Genomic DNA, 13,875 nt, shown 5'->3' with positions numbered 1-13,875 from the left:
GCAATATCATATTAAAAACGAGGATATTAGGAAAGAACTTGACATTGTTAGCATCCAGGAATGCATTAGCATAGTTAATCTCAGATGGTATGGTCACATAAACAGAATGGGAGAGGAAAGATTAGCAAAACAAGTGTTCTCTGCCAGGTTGGCAGGAAAAAGACCCAGAGGTAGACCAAAATATGGGTGGAATGATACAGTAAAAAGTGCCTTAGATGATAGAAATATAAGATCTGATAATGTTGAAGCTTTGACAAGTAACAGACTGATTTGGAGAAAAATTGTAGATAGGAAGTTAGTAATGATGTAATTTTTCAAATAGTACTATAATCAGGAATTTGATGATGATGATACTTCATAATTCAGAGGATTTGATCAGAATGTCAAATTAAAGATGATTGGGGTAGAGCTGTTACAGTTCCCATCTATAAAAAAAAAAAATTAAAGCTAAATGTGGGAATTACAGAGGATTTTTTCAGCTGTGTTCCAGGTAAGATTTATGCCTGGCATACTTGAAAATAGGTTAAGAAAAATTGTGGAAAAGAAAGCTGGGTTCTAGCCAAATAGAGGTTGTCAAGATCAGATTTTTACTTTAAGGCAAATAGTTGAGAAATCTTGGGAATATAACAAGGATCTGTACTTAAAGTTTTGTAGATCAGGAAATGGCATATGACAAAGTGCCCAGAGAAAAGCTTTTCAAAACACTGCAATTATATGTTGAAAGTTTATTTTTTCACTTGGTTAGAGTATAATAAAATTAGTTTAATCCTTTATCCAAGTGTGAGCAAACAAAGTTTGCGCCTGAAGTATCTTCAGGACTAGGGTAAAGTGATACAACACCAGGGCAACTCGTTGCAAAGGTGGAGAAAGCTACCAACACTCCTAACTCAGTATCTCCTAATAATGCAAAACACATCTCCTTGCGGATATGTCTAATGTTATGCATTAAAGGAAGGACCACTACCCAGACTAGTTTCGACCTTTATTGAGGTCTCTTCAGTGGGAGCCAGGCCCTAGTGGAAATACCAGGCAGAAGCATTAGCAGGTCATCTCTACCTATAGGAGTTGCCAAATGGTGTGCCACCCTTTTTTAATAAATTACTCTGGATTTAGAGAAAGATGTTGAAAGTTTATTTTTTCACTTGGTTAGAGTATAATAAAATTAGTTTAATCCTTTATCCAAGTGTGAGCAAACAAAGTTTGCGCCTGAAGTATCTTCAGGACTAGGGTAAAGTGATACAACACCAGGGCAACTCGTTGCAAAGGTGGAGAAAGCTACCAACACTCCTAACTCAGTATCTCCTATATAATGCAAAATATAGCATAACATATAGCATAATATATAGCATAACATTAGACATATCCGCAAGGAGATGTGTTTTGCATTATATAGGAGATACTGAGTTAGGAGTGTTGGTAGCTTTCTCCACCTTTGCAACGAGTTGCCCTGGTGTTGTATCACTTTACCCTAGTCCTGAAGATACTTCAGGCGCAAACTTTGTTTGCTCACACTTGGATAAAGGATTAAACTAATTTTATTATACTCTAACCAAGTGAAAAAATAAACTTCCAACATCTTTCTCTAAATCCAGAGTAATTTATTAAAAAAGGGTGGCACACCATTTGGCAACTCCTATAGGTAGAGATGACCTGCTAATGCTTCTGCCTGGTATTTCCACTAGGGCCTGGCTCCCACTGAAGAGACCTCAATAAAGGTCGAAACTAGTCTGGGTAGTGGTCCTTCCTTTAATGCATAACATTAGACATATCCGCAAGGAGATGTGTTTTGCATTATATAGGAGATACTGAGTTAGGAGTGTTGGTAGCTTTCTCCACCTTTGCAACGAGTTGCCCTGGTGTTGTATCACTTTACCCTAGTCCTGAAGATACTTCAGGTGCAAACTTCGTTTGCTCACACTTGGATAAAGGATTAAACTAATTTTATTATACTCTAACCAAGTGAAAAAATAAACTTCCAACATCTTTCTCTAAATCCAGAGTAATTTATTAAAAAAGGGTGGCACACCATTTGGCAACTCCTATAGGTAGAGATGACCTGCTAATGCTTCTGCCTGGTATTTCCACTAGGGCCTGGCTCCCACTGAAGAGACCTCAATAAAGGTCGAAACTAGTCTGGGTAGTGGTCCTTCCTTTAATGCATAACATTAGACATATCCGCAAGGAGATGTGTTTTGCATTATATATAGGAGATACTGAGTTAGGAGTGTTGGTAGCTTTCTCCACCTTTGCAACGAGTTGCCCTGGTGTTGTATCACTTTACCCTAGTCCTGAAGATACTGCAGGCGCAAACTTTGTTTGCTCACACTTGGATAAAGGATTAAACTAATTTTATTATGCAATTATATGGGATAAATGGAACATTATACAGAGGAATATAGTCTACCGGTCAGTAGCTAGAAATATATGAAATGAAATGAAAGAAATATAGGAAGAGAGTTTGGTGTAAAATCAGTGGTAAGACAAGGATGCACATTATGAAATAAAGTACCATTAAACCTGATATTAGAAATGGAGATGTCAAATTTAGATCTTTGCTTTATGAAGATAACTGTATTCCTACACACATCCAGTGCAAGTCTCCAGGAATCTTGAGCTAAAGTGAATAACTGCTGTAATACATTTGGCATGAAAATCAGCAATAAAAAAAAATCCTAAATGTTAAATATGACAATATTGGAGTGCTGACAAGTAATAGACTAATTTGGATGAAACTTGTTGATAGGATATTAATATAGAAAACTTCAGAAACATAGAAAAATCCATGTTGTGAGTTGCATTCTCAACGAAGAACCTATACAAGTAAAATATTTCAGCTATTTAGGCACAGTTTTAAGTGAAAATGGCAGGTTAAATCTGGAAATAGACAACAGAATTAGCAAAGCTGGTATGGTGAGTAGCCAATAAATTTACATGGAATAAGAGAAAACTCAGCCAAAACACAAAACTAGCAGTATAATATCAGGTTCAAACCGGTTTTAAGTTACAGAGCGCAGAGTTGGATTAGAAATAAAGCACTTGATCAAAGATTAGAGACTACAGATATGAGTTCTAAGAAAAATTAGGTGAATGAACAGATGGCATCAATGCCAAATTGCATTAAAAATTAAGATATTAGAAATGAACTTGACATTGTTAGCATTCAAGAATGTGTGAGCAAAAGTTAGGAAAAAAGGTGTTTGATGCCAAAATGGAGGAAAGAGACCCAGAGGAAGACCAAGAACTAAATGAACTCATTCCATCAGTGCTTTAGAATAATGAAATGTTAAATATGACAATATTGGAGTGCTGACAAGTAATAGACTAATTTGTTGATAGGATATTAATAATTTTGAACCCCACAACATGGTTTGTGCTTTCTTTCTTTCTTCATAATGAAGAGGTAATTTATATAAATTTTCCATAAGCAATACTTAAAAGGAAAGACAAATAATAAAATTGATGAAAATAAGAAAGTAGACAGCTTTCCCTGTGGAGCCAGACTGACTTTTCAGGATGCACTCAGTCACATGATTAGGTCTTTGCAAGATAATTGCATTTTTTTAAATCCTATACTGTCCTATCCCTCTCGTCCATCCTAGGACAGGTTGAGTCCCCTCCTAATGAGGGGTTATTAGTGTATTAATGCCGCTGGTTCGCCACTCCTCTGCTGCATCCCCTAAGGGCAATGTTCACGACTGTAATCCGTGTGTGTTCACGAGGCTGGTTTGCCTGCTTGCGGGATGAAAAACCTCACATAAACCGGGGAGAAAACCCTGCTGTCCATGCTTAAGACCAGCTAACCTGGCTATGGCTGAGAAAGATCCTTGAGTTCCTCATATCGTCGATGGGAATCTAACCTAAGACACTCCTTCCCCAGACATATGGTTGCGAAGCACATAGCCACTAGGCTAACCATGCGGACATTTTTTTAAATACCAGTATTAAAAAGCATTTTTGTTATGTAAAATTTTCCAGCATTTATTCCCATTAAGCTAATTCATGTTGTGAGCTGTGAAAATAAGCTTACAATAATACTACATTACAACTGCATATCTAATTAAGAGGTAAAGGTATTGGAAGAATAAGATAAGATTGTAAAGAATAAAATAATACATTGTCTATTAAATATTCATGTGCACTGCTACTGCATACTGTCATGCATGTGTGTGAGGTTGAGCACTGATTTGATTAAAAATTTATTTATTGGAAATGATAACTGTAATCTAATTTAAATGTGTTCATCAGTGCAGTCAATTGCCCATTTTGGTTGAGTGTGCTGCTGTTGTGCGGCTTATGCAACCTGCACTACAAAATTCACATCAGTTTGTCCATATGACTGCATTTTTATCAATGCAAGAAATTTTTAAGAGTGAATAGTACATCAGCATTCATCTTAATGGTCCAATGAAATTAATTGTAGGATAACTCTGAAAACTTTAATTTATCAATTAAATGTAACCAAATCTGAATAGAGTGGGGTAACAATGTATTTAAGATGTATTAGAAAATAATAATGAAGGAGAATACTATATTTCGTTGGTGTATTTGAATTGCTCAAAGGTGTAAATATGTGAACCATTATTAATAAGCCATGTGAGAATGGGAAATGTAAAGGAAAGAATAAGTATAAATACTTTCATTAATGGCAAACAAATTATTAATAATTAACATTTGTGATGTGTGTGTGTGTGTCTATCCAGCAACTTATAAGTTGCTACGTAGAGTAAAGTCTACACATGCATAAGTGAATTTATGATGCCATAATTAAAAAAAAAAAAAAAAGGAGGAGAGGGAAAGAGATTGTAAATTATAAATAACTAACCAATAACAAACAGTCACTACATACATTTAGTTCTTCAGTTAAAAACTATTGCATTAGCCTTTCCCTATAGTTTTTAAGGGAAAGGCTAATGCAATGAACAAATAATGTTGATCAGGTGATTCGTTTATACATGGCAGGAATACATGCAATTTGATGAAGCAGCAAATCATTTCATAAAATTGATGTCTGTTTTATTTGTATTTAGCTTCATTTTCTAAGAATTTTCTCTTGCTTACTGAAGTATACATTTTATGCAATAATAGGATACATAATATCCGATCATTTTCAGGAATCCTACATTCATTAGTGTTTTTGTTTGTTTTTTACTACTCAGCAGCTCTTCTGTCTTATCAATATTAGCCATCTAACACATGCTAATATTTTGTTGTAGATCAACAACTTCTTATAATACACAGAAGTATTCATTTTTATTCAGAAACAGATAAATTTTTACTGTGTTGTTTCCGAAGACTAGAATAAAAACATTCCTATACCGTGAAAAACTTTCCAACTTCTACAGATGCTATACTGCACAAGCAAGAAAAACAAGTAGCTTTGTTTATCACTAAATACAGTAAACAGACATTTAACATCTGTGTACTATATTTAGGAACAATTAGTAAAATTCTCTAATTATATATGGAAAAATCCACCCGTGCAGACCTATGCTGCAGCTGCATGCAAATGGAACAGATTCCTGTTCCATTTGAATGTTATTCAATTTATGAAAAGCAAAATTAATATATACTAAAATAAAGAGCCAAAAGGCTTCATTTCGGCGATGCAAAATTATATAAAAATCAAGCGGATATTATTAAATCCAGCTTTATTTCAAAGCCGAATGCAGAAACTATAAGTTTCATATGAAATTTGACCAGAGGGCTTACGGAAATACACTCGCCAGCATTTACGAGTCACCCTAGCATGGACTTTATAGGAGACAAGATCGCTACCCCAAGCATCTATATATTTGCCTTCTATTGGTCCTTTTTGATAAGGTTTACTTATCAAAAGAGTTCACTTGGGTAGTAACACGTCTCCTATAAGATCAGTGCTAGGGTGACTCTAAATGCTAGCAAGTGTATTCCCATAAGCTCTCTGTCAAATTTCGTACGATTTTATAGTTTCTGCATTCAGCTTTGAAATAATGCAAAATTAATATATATAACTTGAAATCAGTTCGAATTACATTTGAGATATTCGATATCATCCCGACACTTAACAAATGCTAATTTTAGAAATAAAATTCTACCATAAAAGCCACATAAGCTTTGCGAAAGTGCAACTGCTCAACATGGAAGTGGCATATATACATGCTAAAGCTAGTACCTACCAGGGAATAAAAAAAACAGCAGACACTGCCAGGTGCGAACAGGATAATTTGTTAATATAATTTAAAATATGGAAAGAATAAAGGTCAAATGAACAATAGTTATGCTTCACGTGCTTTTCTCCCTGGAGAATAATACATAAGGCCAACAAGAATGTCTTGACAGTACTTCACATCAAGTTAACCATTCTACTGTATTGTATTTTGAAACAGAGAAGTGTCACATGTATACTCAGCATTTGCATCTTTGTGCTTGCTTAGTAAATTTGGAAGAGGAAGGTGAGGCTTGCCTCCTTCGACTACAATCATACAATCTGCAAAGTTCTGGCAGAAAAGAGGATGGGACATTCATTAGATCATTAAAACTGTTTCCCATTATAAATATGGGCAAAAACTTATAAATTTATAGAAAATTATTAAAAACTTGTCTGTATTATATATAAAAACTTGCTGACCACATCAGTTCACACTTCATGCATGCAAAACAGATGAAACTCATAAAACAAAAACAGCAAATCACGACAAATTACAATATTCAACTGGATTGGTTGACACAATAACCAATCACAGCCACTGATTTCTAGGTGCTATTATTTCAGCACATACCTTGACTTCCAGACAGTTTAAAACTACTGGAACACTAAGAATTTGACCCACTGTGAGATCTGTATGTTTGTTCAAAATGCTCGAAGGTGTTTGTATTTGTGACCACACACCTGGGCTATTAACACAAACATGATGCAATGTTTAAGCGTCAAAAAAGTGTCCTCTTCATGAAGCATTAGTATGTTGTGTTTAATTTTAGGAATCACGTGAAGCCAGGAAACAATTAAGGGAGTCTTTAACAGGAATAAATGCAAAAATATAATATCAGTGATATTGCCATCATGTGGGTGTGCACCACATACCTAGCACACCCTGAATATTCACCCCTAGTATTCATGATATATGAAAAACTTACTTGTTTTGGAATGAAAAACATGTTTTCTCACGCACTTCAAGAGTGCAAAATTTACTGTTTTCAAGTAATGGAGTAACCTAACATGTAATGGTAGCTCATTTCATTGCTTCTTGACCGAAATGAAAACCAAAAGAGTGATGTGGTGTGAAGCATATGTGCAGCAAAGAAACTGCTAATACTACTATGTAAAAATATTTGGAACTTGTTAGTGGTAAGACATAACAACTGTTATCAGTTATTATAGTATGTTAGAACAATGATAACAGAACAACTGTTGGGGGAAGATATGATAGGTTGAGTTTGTAATGATGTTCATTTTTTCTATAAGTCTTTCTTTCATATAGATAAAAAAAATAATAAAATTCTGAACTTTAAACGAGATAAAAGGATGGAAGAAAGTGAAGATGACTGGTTTATGTTATGACTTTTAGAGAAAACTAGTAACTAAAATTGTAAGTGTTTTTGTGATTCTTTAAAAGGGAATGATATAGTGTTCAAATTATGGATTTCAGATCTAGAAGTGTTATTTCCAACTTTCTGAAAATAAATTAATAAATTAATTAATAAATTCATTGGCGGTTACCTGATCAATAACTTGACAGTGAATGAGATGACATTTTAAAATGGAAAAAAAAAAAAAGTGTAAATTATGCAAAGAAAAGAATGTATTTTGAATGCATTTGGAATGAGGCTAAAAATTCACTCATCACAGGCAAGTAGAGTTTGGGAAACCCTAGATGCATATAAGAAAATAACTATAGTGAACTTTAGCCAAAACTGTTAAAATAAATTTCCAAATATACAAATGATTTCTTACTCTGTACAATATAACGAACAGGATAGCATGCATTGTGCGTGATTTTAGCAGTTTGCATGGATTAATGAAATTTGAATCCACAATATTGAGGATTCTAAATGGTGGCCAAAGTGATCCAGAGCCAGTAAACTTTCCAGATTGTCTTGCACTGGAAGAAAAAAAAGATTCTATGTATATTCAAATTCTTTATAAATATATATATTTATAAAGAAATAATTTAAATTTATAAAAGGAATTATTTTGAATTATTATTTACTAATAATGTATTTGCTACGCTAAGCAATTCTGAAATGAATTTAGCAAGAAAATAACCACATCTTAGAAAAACAATTAAAAGTGGCATTCTCATAACAGAGTTCGATACTCCTGCACTACCAATATAGTTTTAAAATTATTTCCTCCAAACATTCATTTTAAAAGTGCACATTCTACTTTTAAGCTTCTCATTAACCAAGTGAATAATTAACATTCACTTATCGTCATAACACAGATCTACTGTGTGTTAATTATTCACCATATGATCATTTTTAAGTGGCTTTTGCAGAAACGGATTGTGCTATTTTCGATCTGTTTAGCATATCTACATGTGTATTTTAATTCTGCTCTGAACAAAGTGATTTCATTCAAATATGGAATCTTAACAAAAATTTAACATCTTACCAATTTTAGTGATAACTAAAATTGATGTGACAGTAAATTTAGTGGTAACATATAGGAAAAAAAAAAAACATTCTGAAATAATAAGAATTAGTAAGAATACTCACTGGATGGAATTTAAAAAAATTTAGTACATTACATCTTCATTAATATTTCTTTCTTGAGTTATATCAATTTTGATTTAAACTGAACTATTTTTAGTGGCAATATGACAGAGCAATACAGAACTATGTGTTATAAGTGATACTATAAATAAGTCTACAATCTGCCATAAAATATGCCTCAAGATTTAACTAGGGTAAAGAGCGATATCACTACATGAACCTAGCCTAACCTAACCATCTAACACAATATTTCCCACCCATTTATTTTATGATCATCAACTTTTTTTTCCAAAATTAGTTGATTACTTCTCTTTCCATCTCTCAAGTATCAGCTCTAACATTTCAATCTTCAAAAGCTCTCCTAAATGCATCAACCCACATGTATCTCAGCTTTTTTTCTGCAATTTTTGCTTCAAAAACTTGCTTACTAAATTTATCTTTCATTCCATTTAAGAGCTGATATGATCTCAGAGATCATATCAGCTCTGCTTATATATTCTTGATCCTGAATAATGACAATTTCTTTTCTAACATCTGCATTTTTATATGGTGCTGTCAATGATGGTGATGTCATCTGTTCATTCTCCAATTTTCCTCTTAGCTCTCAATATCTATGGTCTGGTTTCTTTCATGAACTGCTTTATTTCTAAGGAACTTTCCAACCTATATGTTAACACTGGTTTGTACACAGTAAGCAAGGTCCTACAGACAAGGCAAGACAATACATGAACTGCTGAATAAATTCAAAGAATGGCATCTGCTAATGATGAACCATGACAGCATTTTTGTACTGCATTTGGGTAGTAATAAATGCTATCATGGAAGAATTACAACATGAATTCATGGCACATCATAAAGACTCAGATTCCCCAAGTTTTTCCACTTGATTATAGTATAAATTAAAGATACCAAGAGATTATATACTTGGCTAACACCACCAACACTATGCTAGTATTGATTGGTTTGAGCATTTTTCAAAAAGAGAAATAGCCTGCTTAATGTTCAAATCAAAGGCTAAGCTGCAAGTGCAGATAAGGAGATGGCTGCAAATTATCCAGAGATTTTGAAGAAAATTGTGGAAGAAGGGGGGGGGCTATTGTGACCAACAAATATTTAATGTCAATGAAACCAGCCTTATTGGAAGCGAATGCCTTCCAAGACTTTTCTGGCCAAATCAGAGAACTCTCAGCCTGGTTATAAAGTCACAAAGTCGAATGCCATTACTGCTAGCAATATGCGAGCCATTTGGAAGCAATTCTTCCACATTGTGCAAATGATTTTAGAGGCTTTTCGAATGAATCTAAGTTAATTAAATCTTATTGAGAAATTGAGTGATTCCAACCTGTAAAATTTAGATGCACAATGGCAAGATCCTGAAGTCTTAGCAGCAATGCTTAGAGGCTGACCCTGATGAAGAGAGAAGCAGTAAAATTTGCAGAACTAGTAGAAGAGGCAATAGGACCATACTGCCAGTTGTATGAAAAAAAGAAACAGAATGCCTGCCAAACTACATTAGCTCTATTCTTTGTTAAGTAGAATAATAAATTTATATTCTGAATGCGTTTTATTGTCTTTCAGCTTCATAGTTTTCCTTTAACTAGGCCCTGAGATACATCCTAATTCTTTTATAAAAAAAAAAAAATTAAGGGTCAAAAAAGAAATTCGAGGAATGAATTTAATTTATTCATTTTCATCATTATCATCATCAAATTCCTGTCATGTACCCTCAAGGGGTGTACAGGATATGATAGTACTACAAGAAAAAAATTACATCATTACTAACTTCCTATCTACAATTTTCCTCCAAATCAGTCTGTTACTTGTCAAAGCTTCAACATTATCAGATCTTATATTTCTATCATCTAAGGCACTTTGTACCGTATCAATCCACCTATATCTTGGTCTTCCTCTGGGTCATTTTGCTGCCAACCTAGCAGAGAACACTTGTTTTGCTAATCTTCCTTCGCCCATTCTGTTTAAGTGACCATACCACCTGAGATTAGCTCTGCTAACGCATTCCTGGATGTTGTCAATTTCTTTCATAATATCCTCGTTTTTAATATGATATTGCCATTGATGCCATCTGTTCACGCCTATAATCTTTCTCAGGACTCTCATATCTGCGGTCTCTAGTCTTTGGTCAAGTGTTTTACTTCTGACCCAGCTCTCAGATCCATAAGTTAAAACTGGTTTGAACACTGCCTTGTAAACAGCTAATTTAGTGTTCCGACTAATTTCTCTCTTATTCCATATGAATTTATTCAATTGACTTCCTACCATACCAGCTTTGCTAATTCTGTTGTCTATTTCTATATTTAATTTACCATCTTCAGTAAAAATCGTGCCTTTTTTTTTTTTTAGTTTATACTTTTATATTTTTATATTATACTTTTTTATATTTTTATATTAAACTTTTATGTTATACTTTTTCCCCATAGGTTATTATATTCGATTAATGGGCCTGTTTTAAAGAATGCATTAGGTGCATTAATCAAGGGATTGCTGTATATTACTTATGCTATAATAATCATTGGAAAATAATCTTCTGTGTTAATATTTTAACACTAATTTCAAAACTACTTACTTGACTGAGTTTAAGTAGGATAAAGGTGCAGTGTACCTTATCTTACTGGACCAACTGAAGTGAAGTGAAATAGGACAACTTTTATAGTCTTTGCTGATCCATTATAATAAATATGAATTCTAGTAAAAGTAAGTATATAACAAAAAAAAAAAAAAAATCTTATTTTTGTATTTCAGATATTTTATCTTACTTACAAAAGACTAAATCGATCTAAAGAAGACTGATAATCTTTTCGATGTACAGCTCTCAAAAGGACATGAATAGGATCATACTCTTCTTCCCAGATTTCTGGCTTAGGCACATACATCCCTTGCAACATAGTACCTCCAGCTTCAAAATTAGGTGCTTTATAGTCAGCAACCTGAAATATAATATTAAAATATAACTGGTTAATATTTACACATAAAACAAGGATCAATGAATGAATTAATGAATGTGAAGGACTGATCACTGCTTCTGATCCCACCAAATCCTCAAATTTACATAAGACTATGCTTATGTATATCTTATGCTAAAATTGTGGTTACAAAAGTCAATCTGTTCAGGTCATGGGTCCTATGGAGATTATTATTAGCATAAGAAACTCAAACCAACAGTACAACTTAATGAAATGCTATGCCAGCTGGGGTATCAACTGATCACATGAGACCAAGGCTGTTTCATCAGGGAACTTCGTTCCATTACTGGAACAAATCCAACATCAGCAGAACTAAAGATAGCACATAAAGATAGTAAAATACTGAAGATAGTAAGTAGAGCCAACAGAAAAAAAAAAAAGTGCTGCAAGCCAAAGAATTTGAGAATGTCGATATGATCAGTGTTACCAAAATCAAGAAGATTAAAATGGAAAATAATAACTAAATAACTATCATATTAAAGCAAAAGTCATCAGAGAAAGGAAGAAGTAGCTATGGTATTGGTATTCAATAATATTTATTAGTAGCCATTTTAAGTTTGTGATGTGGACAAATTTCACAACAGAGGATTATACCATGAGACTTATTCATGGCATAGAAGGTTGCTGGCCTGGTTGGCCGAGTGGTTATTATATCAATTCTCCAACAGGCTGTGGGTATGAATCCTAATGTTGGCATTAATGTCTGTGATTGTGTTTAGGTGAAAGATGAACTTCACTGTCCAGTATGAGAGATTGCCCTGCTTATTAGAGGCTCAAAGTGGCTTGAAAAGGTTCCATGGGACATTAGGACAATGGGACATTAGGCCATTTGATTGGAAAAGACCTGAGTTTGATTCTCATTGTGGTGAAAGGAATCTTTATATGGGCTTTTTCCAAATGAAGGTGAGTTAGCTGATCTCATATGGAGATAGCAGGGTTTTTCATCCAACATACAGGCAAATCTGGCATAGTACACATGCAATTTACGGACATAAAATACTATTGTGGCAGCAGATGGCATTGCGGTAGTTATAGTGTATAATGTGGGCATTAGTGTTATATGTGGATAGAGGTTAAGCAGTGCAGGTGTCAGGTTGTGTAGAGCAGAGTGCCCTCTCTTGATGAGTCCTTGGAGAATGCTGCCATATAATAATAATAATAATAAATAAATAAACATGTCAGGTTGTGCAGAGCAGAGTGCCCTCTCTTGATGAGTCCTTGGAGAATGCCATATGATAATAATAATAAAAAATAAACATGCAATATATATATAAAATCAGTGGCGTCACATGCCCATTTAGGTTGGGTGTGCTGTCGTGTGGCTTATGTAACCTGTACTACAAAATTCACATCAATTTGACCATGTGATTGCATTTTTATTGATGTATGAATTAAGAATGCATAGCACATCAGTGCTCATCTTAATTGGTCCAATGCATTTAATTGTAGGATAACGTTGAATACTTTAATATATCAGTTAATATAATTTTAAATATAGAAAGCATAAAGGTCAAATAAACAACAGCTATGTTTCACGCACACTGTTTATGTGAGAAGCAAACAAAGGGCTTAAGCTTCATGGTGAGATTAGATATCATAAGTGAATGCTAGAGTGAGATATGGATAATTTGAATTTTTATGATTTTTAAATACAGCCATATAATCTGCACAGGAATCAGAAAATGTAATCATTTGGGAAATTATTATTTTTCTGTATTGAATGAAAGAAAGGCTGAAATAACTCATTTTAGTTACTTATTTACACACAAGTTCCAACCTCTTTCAACTATAATCATGCAATCCTGGTAGACAACAGCACATTCAGTAGATAGTCAACACTGTTTCCCATTGTAAATATGGGCAAAAAAAAGTTAAATTATTTATAGAAAATTACTTGTCTATATCGGTGTTCTAAACATGGCAGTTTGCACTTCCCACAAAACAGATGAAACTCAGAAAACAAAAACAGCAAATCATGACAAATGACAACGTTCAATTGGATTGGCTGACATAATAACCAACCACAGGCACTAATTTCTGGGTGCTGGTGTCTCAGTGCACATCCTGCCTCACCTTCTGGGTGGTTAAAAACCACTAGAATGTCTAAGAATTTGCCCCACTGTACCATCTGTACATCTTTTCAAAGGACTCAAAGGTGTCTGTATTTGTGACCGCACACCGGGACTATTAACACAAATGTGAT

At 33.9% G+C, this 13,875-nt stretch overlaps 1 protein-coding gene across 2 annotated transcripts in view; it reads right to left on the bottom strand.

Annotated features, from left to right (window-relative positions):
* Nucleotides 1-13,875, bottom strand: part of Ubr3 (Ubr3 ubiquitin ligase) — a 542,232-nt gene that overhangs the window by 242,185 nt on the left and 286,172 nt on the right. For both annotated transcript variants that reach the window (XM_090394146.1, XM_090394147.1), the window contains exons 15-16: nt 11,470-11,636; nt 7,931-8,078 (exon numbers count right to left, since the gene is read on the bottom strand). In XM_090394146.1, coding sequence (XP_090250272.1) covers nt 7,931-8,078; nt 11,470-11,636 — 315 coding nt within the window. The remainder of the gene's footprint in view (nt 1-7,930; nt 8,079-11,469; nt 11,637-13,875) is intronic.

This window comes from Typopeltis vanoorti, chromosome 6 (assembly GCF_054136105.1).
Source record: "Typopeltis vanoorti isolate ZY-2024b chromosome 6, IOZ_Tvanoo_1.0, whole genome shotgun sequence".
NCBI lineage: Eukaryota > Metazoa > Arthropoda > Arachnida > Uropygi > Thelyphonidae > Typopeltis > Typopeltis vanoorti.
The sequence above is the reverse complement of the archived record's forward strand: the minus strand, read 5'-3'. Positions and strand labels throughout refer to the sequence as shown.